The following is a 12,006-nucleotide window of genomic DNA, read 5'->3' on the forward strand; positions in this document are numbered from 1 at the left end:
TCTCGTTGCTCCTGCCCCACAATAGCCTCTCTGTGGTTAGGCAGAAGGCTGCTGTGTCACCAGGCTTTCCGGTAGGCTGTCTGGGAGACAGACTGGTAACCAGTGCTCTGCTCCTCTCTCTGAGGCTTTACTGGGGAGCTCATCTATGCAAATTAGTCTGCCATGAAGTGGCTCCATGCGGCTGTAGAATCCACAGAACAAGACCTAATGTTGGATTCCTATAGCTGTTGGTCTTACATATCTGACACCATATAGAGGACATTTCTCTATGGAACGTACATTAGAGACTCTCAAATCAGGTGAGAGTTAAAGATGAACAGCTAGGAATTCAGTGTGACCTCTCCTCTACCACTTCAGTATGTTAGACACTTTGGAAGCACTGAGGCTCTCGTGTGACCTCTGTGGGTAGTCCTGGGACCCCAGAATATTTCATTTCCAAAAAAATCTCTGTGAGGTTTGTTGCTCAAAAGTTCCTGGATAGGGGCTTCCCTGGTGGTGCAGTGGTTGAGAGTCCGCCTGCTGTTGCAGGGGACGCGGGTTTGGGCCCCGGTCCGGGAAGGTCCCACGTGCCGTGGAGCGGCTGGACCCATGAGCCATGGCCGCTGAGCCTGCGCGTCCGGAGACTGTGCTCCGCAACGGGAGTAGGCCACAACGGTGAGAGGTCCGCGTACCGCAAAAAAAAAAAAAAAAAAAAGTCCCTGGATAATGTCCAGCTATGAGGTCAAGCCTCCAGGCCTCAGAAACTCCTGCCAGCAATTGACCTCTAGACACAGCGAAGTCAATCTAATTCACTACAAAGATTCCATCAAACCTCAGACCTGTGGGGAGGAAATCTGGTGCCAGGTACACTATAGGTTTTAACAGAGTGCTCAGAACAGGGCCTGGCTTGGTAGGCACTCAGTAAATATTTGCTGAATGCATGAATTCATCTCGTGGGTTTTAAACTTTGCCTTCAGCAAAATATGGTGTGACTGTTCCCTTTCCTTCTGTATCTCCTCACCCCCATCCAGGGGGCACGCACCTTAGCTTAGTGCTCGGCAAGCCTGGAGTAAAACAGAGTGGAGGCTGCCAGTATGTCTGTGTTGTCTTCTATTCTTCCTTTCCATTAGTCTCTTTTCTCAAGATATATCCTGGGCATCACAGGTGGAGAAGCGGGAGGGAGAGGAGGAAAAATAAGGCACACGTGGGGCTTTGCACATCCACTGTCTGCTCATCGGAGTCAGCGCCCTGGTGCCAGACAGCAAATAACACACGTGGTCAAGGCCATTCAGCACCTCTCTTCAAGCTCAAATCAGACCTGCTGAAAGCTGTGTTTTCTATTTGGCTTTTATGATCCCAGCCACTCTTTGCAATATTGGAGGGAACAAGGAAAGCAGAGAATTTTCCTGGCATCTTTGTCTCCTCCTCCGCTGCCCCATGTTATCCGTGTCATCAGTGCCACGGTTCTCTGCCTTACAATGAGGAAGGTTCAAGGATAAAGAATTAACAGATACATAGGGCAACGGTTGGTATGTTGCTAAGCCAAGTCAGCTTACCCTAGTGCTTTCATGGATTTCGTTATAAGTGGATTGTGCCACCTTGCTTTTTCTTTCTGTCTTCAGTTGCTGATCTCAAACGTGTGAGTTCTCAGGTCATCTGTGCTGCAGGGGGATGCGGGGCCACCAGGATAGAAAGTTAATGATATGCATGCTGAAATATTTAGGGGGAGTGTATGGATGTCTGCGACTTTATTTGAATTCATCCAAAAAATAAGGTGGATGATAGAGAGAGGGCTAGGTATGTAATAAAGAAAATACAGCAAAATGTTAATGGTAGAATCTGGGTGAGGGGTATACAGGTATTCACTATAAATTCTTTCAAAACTTACCTGGATATATGAAAAATTCCATAACAAAAGGTTAGGAAATAAAAGCAGGTCAGAGGGGAGTAAGGAAGCAGCAGAGAGGAAGAGGCCTGGGACGGCAGGACCCCACCTTTTGCTACCTGGGGCCATCTGGTGCAGGAGGGCAGGCGGACAGTTTGCCCGCTGCTGCCGTTCTCCAGAGGTCTTGCTTAAGGTGTCAGCACACAGGTTGATTGCCCGGCCTACCCCTGGGATCTGATGTGGTGTATGACCTCTTTCGCACGACTTTTGCATGACAGCCTTTCCCTTCTTTTAGCTAACCACTCCTTCCACCTTGGGAAGATGGTCAGCCTCTTGGCTACTTTGAGCCAGCCTGGCCGCTATGGTCCAAGCTAATACTCTCTGTTTTTCTCCTTGTCTTTCTCTCTGATGACTTACAGAGTTGGTGTTGATCCAGATCAAGACCCACCACCCAACAATGACAGCTTCCAAGTCTTACAAGGGGTAAGTCACAAGAGATGCTTCTTCCCAGGGAGGTGTTATTAAAAATAGCTAAAATTTATTGAACGTTTACTACACGCCAAGCAGTTTACGTGGATTCCCTCATTGTGGTCTTGACAACAACCTTATGAAGTAGGAACTGTTATCCCGTTTACAGATTAGAAGCTGAAGTTTGAGAGTTGAAGTGAGTCATCTAAGGTCAGAGAATTTGAAAATGATGGAGGCAGGATTTGAGTCCAAAGTCCCTGTTCTTAACATATTAAGGGGCCAAAAAGTGTGTTTAAGCTGACTCCCTACCTTCCAAGAATGGATATATGGATACATCGGTGATTGGCTCACGGTAACTGGTTCTGGGAAGGAGAGGGATGTGATCAACTCTGCAGCCCAGGGAATCTGAGCAAGAGAGGAGGGACGCTGGGTGACGGCGCGGCAGTAGCAGAGCAGCAGCCCTCAGCCCCATGGGCGATGAAGGTCACAGCAAGGCTAACGGTTAAGGTTTGGGCAGGATCGTGGTGGCAGTGACAGCCTGGAGTGGAAGCTGTAGAAGCAGGTGAGGGCAAGAGCGCTATGGCCGCATCTCGTGTGACAGCAGGGAAGAGTTCCTGCTGCCACAGAGAATTCTGATGGAGACCGGGGTGGGGCAGGGGTGGGGATGGTGGGGGAAGAGGCGCGTGCTGGTCCTTGGTTTTGCCATCTGCTCCGGTCACTCTTGCAGCATAATGCACTGCCCCAAACATAGGAAGGAAAGTGAACAATTTCGTATCCACATGCATTCTCTAGGTTTGGAAAGGGCATAGTCGGGACAGCTTGCCTTTGCTCCATGAAGAAACCTGGGGGAAACTCAACATCCAAAGGTTCATTCGCTCATATGTCTGGCGCCTGGGCTGGGAGGACTCAGACTAGGACCGGCGACTAGAATGCCTGTGATGGCTTCTCCATGGCCTCAGGGTATGGGACTTCTTATGTGATGGCTCAGGCTTCCAAAAGCCCGTGTCCCAGCAAGCAGGGTGGAGACTATGTGGCCCTTTCTGGCCTAACCTTGGGAGTCACACAGCATCACTTCCGTGACTTGCTCTTGGTTACAAGTTGCTAGGGCCAGCCCAGATTCAGTGGGAGGAGATAGAGACCATCACCTCTGGATGGGAGGAGCATAAGCGAAGTGGCAGCCATGTTCTAAAGCTGCTGTATCAGCCCTGTTGTGGGGCTGGTGGGCTCATTCTGCCTCCAGGTTTTTTTTTTTTTTCTTTTTGCTGTACGCGGACCTCTCACTGCTGTGGCCCCTCCAGCTGCGGAGTGGAGCACAGTCTCCGGACGTGCAGGCCCAGCGGCCACGGCTTACGGGCCCAGCTGCTCCACGGCACGTGGGATCCTCCTGGACCGGGGCACGAACCCGTGTCCCCTGCATCGGCAGGCGGACTCTCAACCACTGCACCACCAGGGAAGCCCTGCCTCCAGGTTTTGCTCCTTCCCCAGACCAGCATTTCCTGGGCAGGCAAGGTGGGGGAAGGGAAAGGCACAACAGGAGCAGAGATGTGTTTCCAAAATGTTATTATTTGGCCTTGGGAGTGAAGAACTGTTTTGTTCAGCATAGAATATCCAGTGCTGAGCACAGTGCCTGGTCCATGGGGGGGCCTGATCGGTATTTGATGGGAAGATGGGGGAGCGAGAGCAGCACAGGGCATGGGAAGCTTCACTCACCACGTGCATGTGTTGTCCACAAAGCCATGTTGAGTGTTTCTTTTTCTTTCAGTCCGCTTTGCATCACACTCATCATTGCACTTAATCCCAAATCCAGTTTGCACGTCTTAGATTCCCTAGGATCTTCTAAATGACTCCAGCTACCGAATCTGATTTAACACATCTTGCAAAATGTGGGGCCGTGTGGGGCCCAGGGCTGCCACCACAGCCTTCTCTGAGGGTGGCTACAGCCTGATGAGCCATTCTTGGGTTGATGCCCCTTAAGGGACACAAAGCCATGACCTCTGAAAGTTCTAGGCATTTTGGGAAGAGCTTTCAGTGAGCTTCACTTGGAGATTTGGTGCCCACTTTAACGGTGCTCCAGAAGACCTTTGCGGCTATATTAGAATCGGCCATTGTGCCAGTGGGGACATGTGGCTTCAATGAGAAGCTCTTTTTGAAAAGTTGCTCTTTGACTTGAGCTTTGATTAAGGACTTTAGAAAACAGGGGTTCAGGAACTGTGCACCTGGCAGCCAATTTAGAGTCTGACAGTTTGGGTTCCCCCAAACTGGGATCTGAGGAAACCTGGGTGAAATTCATGATGGACATCCTCATTTCACCGAAGGGAAAATAATGGCTCTGGTAGGATACACATCCTCCATAGACCTGTGGCCTGTCAAGTTAATTTTGTAAGAAAAACAGGTCACTGCCAGGTGGATATCAAGGGTTTGGGGCAATTTCATCTTGACAGTTCCAAGTTGGTCAATACCGACCCCCTCCCCCCGGCCATTTTGCTGTTTTCCATTGCTCCTGCCTCTGGACTCAAGCATCTGTGAAAGGAAATACATGAAATGGTTTGGTTGGTTTCATGTAGCTGAACTTACTATGTCTCAGAGACAGTGGGCTTGTAACTAGACTTAGTAACAAACTTGCTGTGGAAATGTTTGAAAAGCAGTGGGTCCTAAATGCTATTGGTTCTGGCGGTACATTTAGTCCATGCAGTGATAGTTAAGGTAGCGCCCCCAGCCTCAGGCAGGGCAAACATTGGAAACCGCCCTTTGGGCCAATTTTGACCAGGCAGGTGGTAGCCACTTCCGCTGCACTCCCAGTGGCGCCCCTTTGGCCGGCCCTGGTCAGGAGCTGTGTCACACCTTTGCTTTAACCGCCCTCCTTCCAAACCTCATACGCAGTCGTGCAGAGGGCCCTCAAAGGCAGTTCTGTTGGCATTTTGAAAGTCTTTCAAGATTGCTGTCAGAGGGAAGAGATATGGGAACATATGTATATGTATAACTGATTCACTTTGTTATAAAGGAGAAACTAACACACCACTGTAAAGCAATTATACTCCAATAAAGATGTTAAAAAAAAAAGATTGCTGTCAGACTGGAAAAAAAAAGGCGAACTTCAAGTTCAGTTCTTCGGGACACCTTCTGAAAAATGACTCATGCCCTCATGCAGAAAGGGCCTCATTTTTCCAAGTCCTTCTGGCCTGACTTCTTGATCCAGTAAGCCATTAACAACAGGGCTGGGAGCACTCAGTGGTCATGAGAAACCAGTAAAACAGAGAACTAAATGGGCTTCTCAGTTTTGGGTGAAACCCTGGGTTCCTCGCAGCTTCCGCTGAAATGGATCCAGATCACATGCTCAATGTTGCCATGAAACTGAAATCAGAGGTGGGGGAAGTCCAGATGTTTGTTCCCCATCTTGCTAAAAGCAAACAAACAAACAAAAAAGTGATATTTGATGGGAAAGCACAATTTACAAGGAGCACGATTTTCCTCACCGGTCCTAGAAGCCCAAGGTTATAAACAGAGTCATGGCTACAGAGCCACAGAATATTAGCTCATGTGGGCGAAAGAAGGGAGCTGTTGGCCAGAACTTTTGGCTCTATGTGAGGGAAGCATAAGAATATTGTGGATAGACTTAAGCTTCATGTCCCTGGCAAGTTTGACTCATTACAACAAAACAAAACAAAAGACTCAGCTGCTTTGTTTCTGTGGAGGTCTTGGTGACTTTGCAACCAAAACAAAAACAAGCCCAGCTGGAGGCAAGCTGCCTGGGCCTGGGGGTGGCCTCCCAACCCATTCAAGGGGGCATTTTTCATGCCAGATGCAGCTGAGATTTATGTTGGCCGGACACGCAGACACATCATGCACTTCCTTCCCCAAGTTTACAGAAGCGCGCTCATTGATGAGACCACTTTGGAGTAGGCAGGAACACGAATCTGAATGTATCCCGCCTCTGTCATCTCAGCAGGACAAGGTCACAAGCAGGATACTAGTGGAATGTGGGGGAAGGGAACCACTGTGCTCGTGGTGTGTGTGTGTGTGTGTGTGTGTGTGTGTGTGTGTCTACCTGAAAACTGCAGAAACTCAGCTGTTTATAGTTGCATTCACATATACCTTTCTGAGCAAGTTGGATTTGTTTGTTCCTGGGTCCTCCCCCAGTTTCCTTCCAGGCTAAAATCTGACATCCAGTCCCTTAAATCTTTAACTTCAAACAGTTGCTGAAGTGCCTTTCCTCAGATGACTACTCTCTGACTGCCTTCCCCACCACACTTTTTTGTTTTTCTGATGGCCTCCCTTGGCCCCTGATTTCCCTTTCTGCTATTCTTTTTTTTTTTTTGTCTTAGAAGTTCAAAATTAACATTTATTCATTCATTTGACAAATATTTGTGGAGCATCTGTTATATTTCAAACATTCTTGCAGGCTCTGGGAATACATTTGCAAACATGACAGATGAATCTCTGTCCTTAAGGGTTTGGTGACAATGTGATGAAGGATAAGGGTGGAGAGTGGCAGAGGTGAGATGGCGGAGGGCCTTGTCTGCTTCTCCAAGAGGGACCGTGAACCTCCCCCCTGCTGTTCCGAGTGTCCCCGTGGACAGCAGCCTGGGCATCACCAGAGAGCTCGTTAGAAATGCAGACTCTCAGGCCCCACCTGAGAGAATCACAGAATCAGAATGTTCACTTTAACAGGGTGCCCAGGAGGGTTGTGTGCACTTTACAATTTGAGAAACCCTGGTGGAGACAGTGTGGAGCTCTTAATTCCCTGTTTTTAAACCCTGTGTTACCCGCTTCTGAGAAATCTTGGCCCCATCATCCCAGGGACATGAAAAAGACCCAAATCGGGTTGCATCAATTATGTACTCTGTTGCTCTGCATTAGTTTCATATCGTTGCTGTAACAAATTACCACAAACTCAGTGGCTTAAAACAACACAGTCTTATAGTTCTGTAGGTCAGAAGTCTGGTGGGTTCTACTGGTTTCTCTCTTTTAGGTCTCTTAAGGCCAAAATCAAGGTGTCAGTGGGGTTGGACTCTGGGGGAGAAGCCACTTCCAGTCTCCTTCAGGTTGTTGGTAGAATTCCCTTCCATGTGCTTGTAGGACTGAGGTCCTGTTTCCTTGCTGGCCATTGGCTGGGAGTCAAGCTCAGGTCCTAGAAGCACCCGCGTTTCCTGGCTCTTGACCCCCTCCACTTCCAACTATGAAAACTTCATGCTCTGAATCTCTCCTGCCTCTTCTCCCACCACATCTCTCTGACTCTCTTGCCCGCCTTGTCCACTTTTCAGGGCCCATGTGATTATACTGGGCCTACCTGGAAAACCTTAAGTCCACCCACAAAGCCCCTTTAGCCATGTAACGTTAACAGACTCAGGCTCCAGGGATTAGGATGTAGAAATCTTTGGGGGGCAGGGGCAGTATTCTGCTCCATCTCTGAAAAAAAAAATAAGCTGTTCTCATTATTGTAATGACCTTAACATAAAAAATACATCTCTTAACAGTAAGAATGGAATGAAATATAACTCTACCCAGAAATCATTATTCATTAGTTCTAGAAAAATTATTTCAAAATAGGACCTTTTTGCCACTCCCCAGGTCTTCAATCTGCTTTCTTTTTCTTCACCCCATATGTATCTGTCTGTCTGTCTCCCCCTCTGGAAATGTGCTCCTCAAGTGGCAGGTGCTGGGTCTCATTCCTCTTTGTGTTTCCAGCACCCAGCATGGTACCTGGCACACAGTAGGTGCTTAATGAATGCAGGAGAAATAGCCGTTCATTGTTTCATGCTCAAAAATTGGTGATAAGCAGAGCTAGTGGTATTTATTTTCCTGAAGGGGCTTCTCTATTAACAATTTCAGTAAAATGTTTTAAAATCCCTTGTGTAACTCATAAGGACAGAGAGCAGAATGGTCGTTACCAGGGGCTGGGGGATGGGGGAGGGGGAGATTTGGGGAGATGTTTAAGGGTACAAACTTGCAACTAGTAGATAAGCAAGTTCTGGAGAGCTAATGTACAGCATAGTGAATGTAGTCAACAATACTATATTATAAACTATAAAGTTGCTAAGAGACTAGATCTTAATTGTGCTCACCACAAGATAGAAATGGTAATTATGTGACAGGATAGAGGCATTAGCTAACCTACGGTGGTAATCAAACTGCAATATATAAACATCAAACCAACACTGGTGTACACCTTAAACATACGCAATGTTATATGTCGATTGTGTCTCAATTTAAACTTGCCCAGGGTCACACAGCAGGGCAAAGGCACAGTCAGGAGTAGAGCTAGGACTTGGGCCCAGGTAGTCTGTTGAGAAAGCCTGTGATGGTTACACCTACGCCTCTTGGAGCACTCCATTGCCTTTGAAACATTTCTCAGAGATGCCATCCTTGTGCACAGCCTTGAAAGATGAATAGGGATCAGCCAGGTAGGTGTTGTGGGTGGAAGAAGGTGAGAATATGCAAGGGTGTTCTGGATTCTAGAAGCAGCCTGAACTAAAGACATGGGGGTGTGAACCGTCCTGGTGGGGATGGAGGTTTTGAGGAGGGCATGGTGGGAGAGCCAAGTCCCCGCTTTTTCTCTGGGCAGCCCAGGCAGGCGGCCCACCTACTGTAGGATCACCTGCACCCACACTGACCCCTGCTTGGAGCCTGCAGGAATGGCTGGCTGGCTTGTGAGTGGTAGCCGCCCAAATCATGCTAGGAAGCAGTTGTTGGTTGTCTTCTGGGTCAGCTTAAAAAAATCAGTCCTGTTCCACAGACCCTCCCCGATTTCCCCAAAGCCTCTATATGTGGATTTATCCAAGTTCTTCCTGTATGTAATCATGCTTCTGGCCCCATCTCTTAGAATAAGAAGTTGTTTAACACCCCCGTTACAGAGTTGCACTTTTTATTTGCCCTGAATTTGTAACCCTTCAGGGTTGGCTCTTAGTGTCTTACATTTCTAAGGTCGCTTTATCTTATTTGTGGACTGTAGGCATATCTCTTTGTAGCCTGAGAAGACCTTTTCTTAATTTGCCTTCAGAAAACAGCCTTTCCCTTGCTTTACTCATTTTCATTGTCCCTCTTGGGGCTTATATAGGTCAGTCTCCTGTAGCTTCCTTAAGGTGGGATGGCAAGAACTTAAGTGTTGCAGGTGATGAGAATGCACTGTGATTTGATAATGCAGAGGTTAGGATGACAGAATAGGGGTTTGCCATTTTTATTGTTATTTTAGTGGAAGAGCAGACAAGTGACTTTGGGGAACTTGTCTTATGCCCAATGGTTTATAGCATCCTTCCAGAAGATGTTTATCATCTTGCTAGTTTTTTCTTTAGTAAGATTCTACAGACACTTAGAACCAAGAGCTTAGAGCCTATCACTTTATAAAGAAGCGTTTAATTTTTTTCGTAAAATGGTCATCTCTCAAAAAAGTCATCTACCGCTTTTCCACTCGGTCGTGTGGCATTTTGAAATCTCCCTAGAGTTGTCATTGGGCTAGCAATTAATTACCTGAAGGAATGATTGTTATCTGCAAATAGAGACATTTCTGTGCCCCCTTTTCCCTATGTGATTTATTAAAATGTGAAATAAAGTTGGTCTCTGGGGTCTCTCCTTTTTATTTCCTCATCCACAGAAGGGCCCATTTAACTAAGCCATTTGCATATATGTCACTAAACATTCCTCAAATACCGTGGGGGACCCTGTTTTTAAAAGTCATCTTTGCCGTTGGAAATATTAGGAATTTAAATAGTGCTTGCTAACTTCCCTCCCTAAGCTTGTCTGTATCTTACCTTCTCGGAGATTTCTGACTCATTCTTGGCATCTCTACTACAGGTAGCATTTACACCCACTGAGATTTGGAACTACATACTTGTAATCGTTGACTCAACTTTTATTTGGTTATTCTTTTTTTTTTTTTTTTTTTTTTGCGGTACACGGGCCTCTCACTGTTGTGGCCTCTCCCGCTGCGGAGCACAGGCTCGGGACGCGCATGCTCAGCGGCCATGGCTCACGGGCCCAGCCGCTCCGCGGCATGTGGGATCTTCCCGGACCGGGGCACGAACCCGTGTCCCCTGCATCGGCAGGCGGACTCTCAACCACTGCGCCACCAGGGAAGCCCTATTTGGCTATTCTTGATTGCCCCTTACTTGTAGAGCTGCCTCTCCCTAGAACATTCAAGAGGAGGATGATAAAAATGGCTGCACTTCACAAGCAGCCTGTACTTTCAGAGCTTGTCATCCAGCAACATAGAACCCCAGCACTGCCCTCAGACTGCTGCCATCAGTCCACTTTTTAATATTAATTGTGCTGCTTATCCTACTCACACAGAACAGATTTCCTAAACCACAAATGAATGTTTGATTGTGCCAGTTACTTTGAAAATGAAATGATGGGGATGTTTGAGTTGGAAAGGCATGAGAAGAGTAGTAAAGGAACGTACTACTTGAGGGCAGAGAAAATAACAGAGATGCTGATTCTGGCTCCCTTTCCCCTGCCCACCACCCCCCCTTCCTAAAGCTGGGAGGGCAAGTTACTAACTGCCTGGAACACAATGCAGGTGCCTGGGTAAGGACCACAAAGAGCCCTTGGCTGGTTTGTCAGGAAACTCAACCAAGCGTGATTTCCCCAGGCCAGCTGTGGGGGACCTGGAAAGTTGGTTTTACAGATGCTTTCTTTAATCTTCTCTATAAATCAATTTTGGCCTGTTAGGATCTAGACTACTTTAGGGTAATTAACCTGCTAAAAGGCACTCTGAGGAAAATTACAGTAAAAATGCCAAAAGAAATTTTGTACTACATTGAGTTGGTCTACTCTCAGACATAACCAAGCCTGTTTCTTTGGGGATGGATTTGTCTGCCTTTTGGACTTATTTGATTTCTTTTAAAATATTACCTCCCTATAAATCCTTGAAATTTTGGTGATACAGGATGTTTGACCCTGAACTCAAAATCTCTAAAGGTTATGGTTAAAAGGGAAGCTTTTCCCCGTATTTCAATCCCTTTTCTGCAACTAAGTATCTTTCTTCTTGTTTGTTCCTAGGATGGTCCAGATACTGCCAGAGGAAACCGGACAAAGCAGGAGAGTGCATGGCTATTCAGGTTGTGGTACAGCTTTGACCACAAGTATCCTTTTAAGAGGATTCCCTGTATTTGTGCAACATCAATGATGAAATCCTCTTGTTGAGTTGTCAGTGAATGACTTCTGATGAGCAAGGAAAGATGTGTGCTTGCTGCTACAGGTGTAGTCAGTCCTCTCTTGGGACACATGCAATGATCATTCAACCACAGGCAGTCATAACTAGCATCTCTCTGGCCAAGAAGAATGTTTGCACATCATTAGGGTAGCCAGTCCACAGCCTGGTAGACTCACGTGGCACTTCAGAGCTTTGTGTCCAAGGGAAATATGCCTGTGTAGGTGAATTAGTTAAAATTCCACTTGAACCATGCTGTGGTCAGGAAGGGAAGTGGAGGTTGGCCAGTTAATCTATGTGGAGAGGATGATTCCTATTGGCTGAACCAGGTCTGGCCAAGTCTGATCCTGGCCTTAACTGGACCACATGCAAGGCAGACTCTGTTCTAGTAGATTCACTTGGCCCCAGGTGAAAAATTAAAAACCAAAAAGTTACACTTCCATGGTTTCTTAGGTTGACATAGCGGTCAAATGGGTAGGTAGCTTATATATGGTCTTTGGAGACTTTGAAAGTGTTTAAAATTTTTTTA

General features: G+C 47.0%; 1 protein-coding gene across 1 annotated transcript in view; it reads left to right on the top strand.

Moving 5' to 3' along the window:
- The window catches only part of SLC9A7 (solute carrier family 9 member A7), a 149,232-nt gene that overhangs the window by 120,138 nt on the left and 17,088 nt on the right, over window positions 1-12,006 (top strand). Inside the window, exons 14-15 of the mRNA XM_060002528.1 lie at window positions 2,284-2,347; window positions 11,327-11,409. Of these exons, the coding sequence (XP_059858511.1) occupies window positions 2,284-2,347; window positions 11,327-11,409 (147 nt within the window). The remainder of the gene's footprint in view (window positions 1-2,283; window positions 2,348-11,326; window positions 11,410-12,006) is intronic.

The sequence above is a fragment of the Delphinus delphis genome, chromosome X, assembly GCF_949987515.2.
Source record: "Delphinus delphis chromosome X, mDelDel1.2, whole genome shotgun sequence".
Classification (NCBI taxonomy): domain Eukaryota; kingdom Metazoa; phylum Chordata; class Mammalia; order Artiodactyla; family Delphinidae; genus Delphinus; species Delphinus delphis.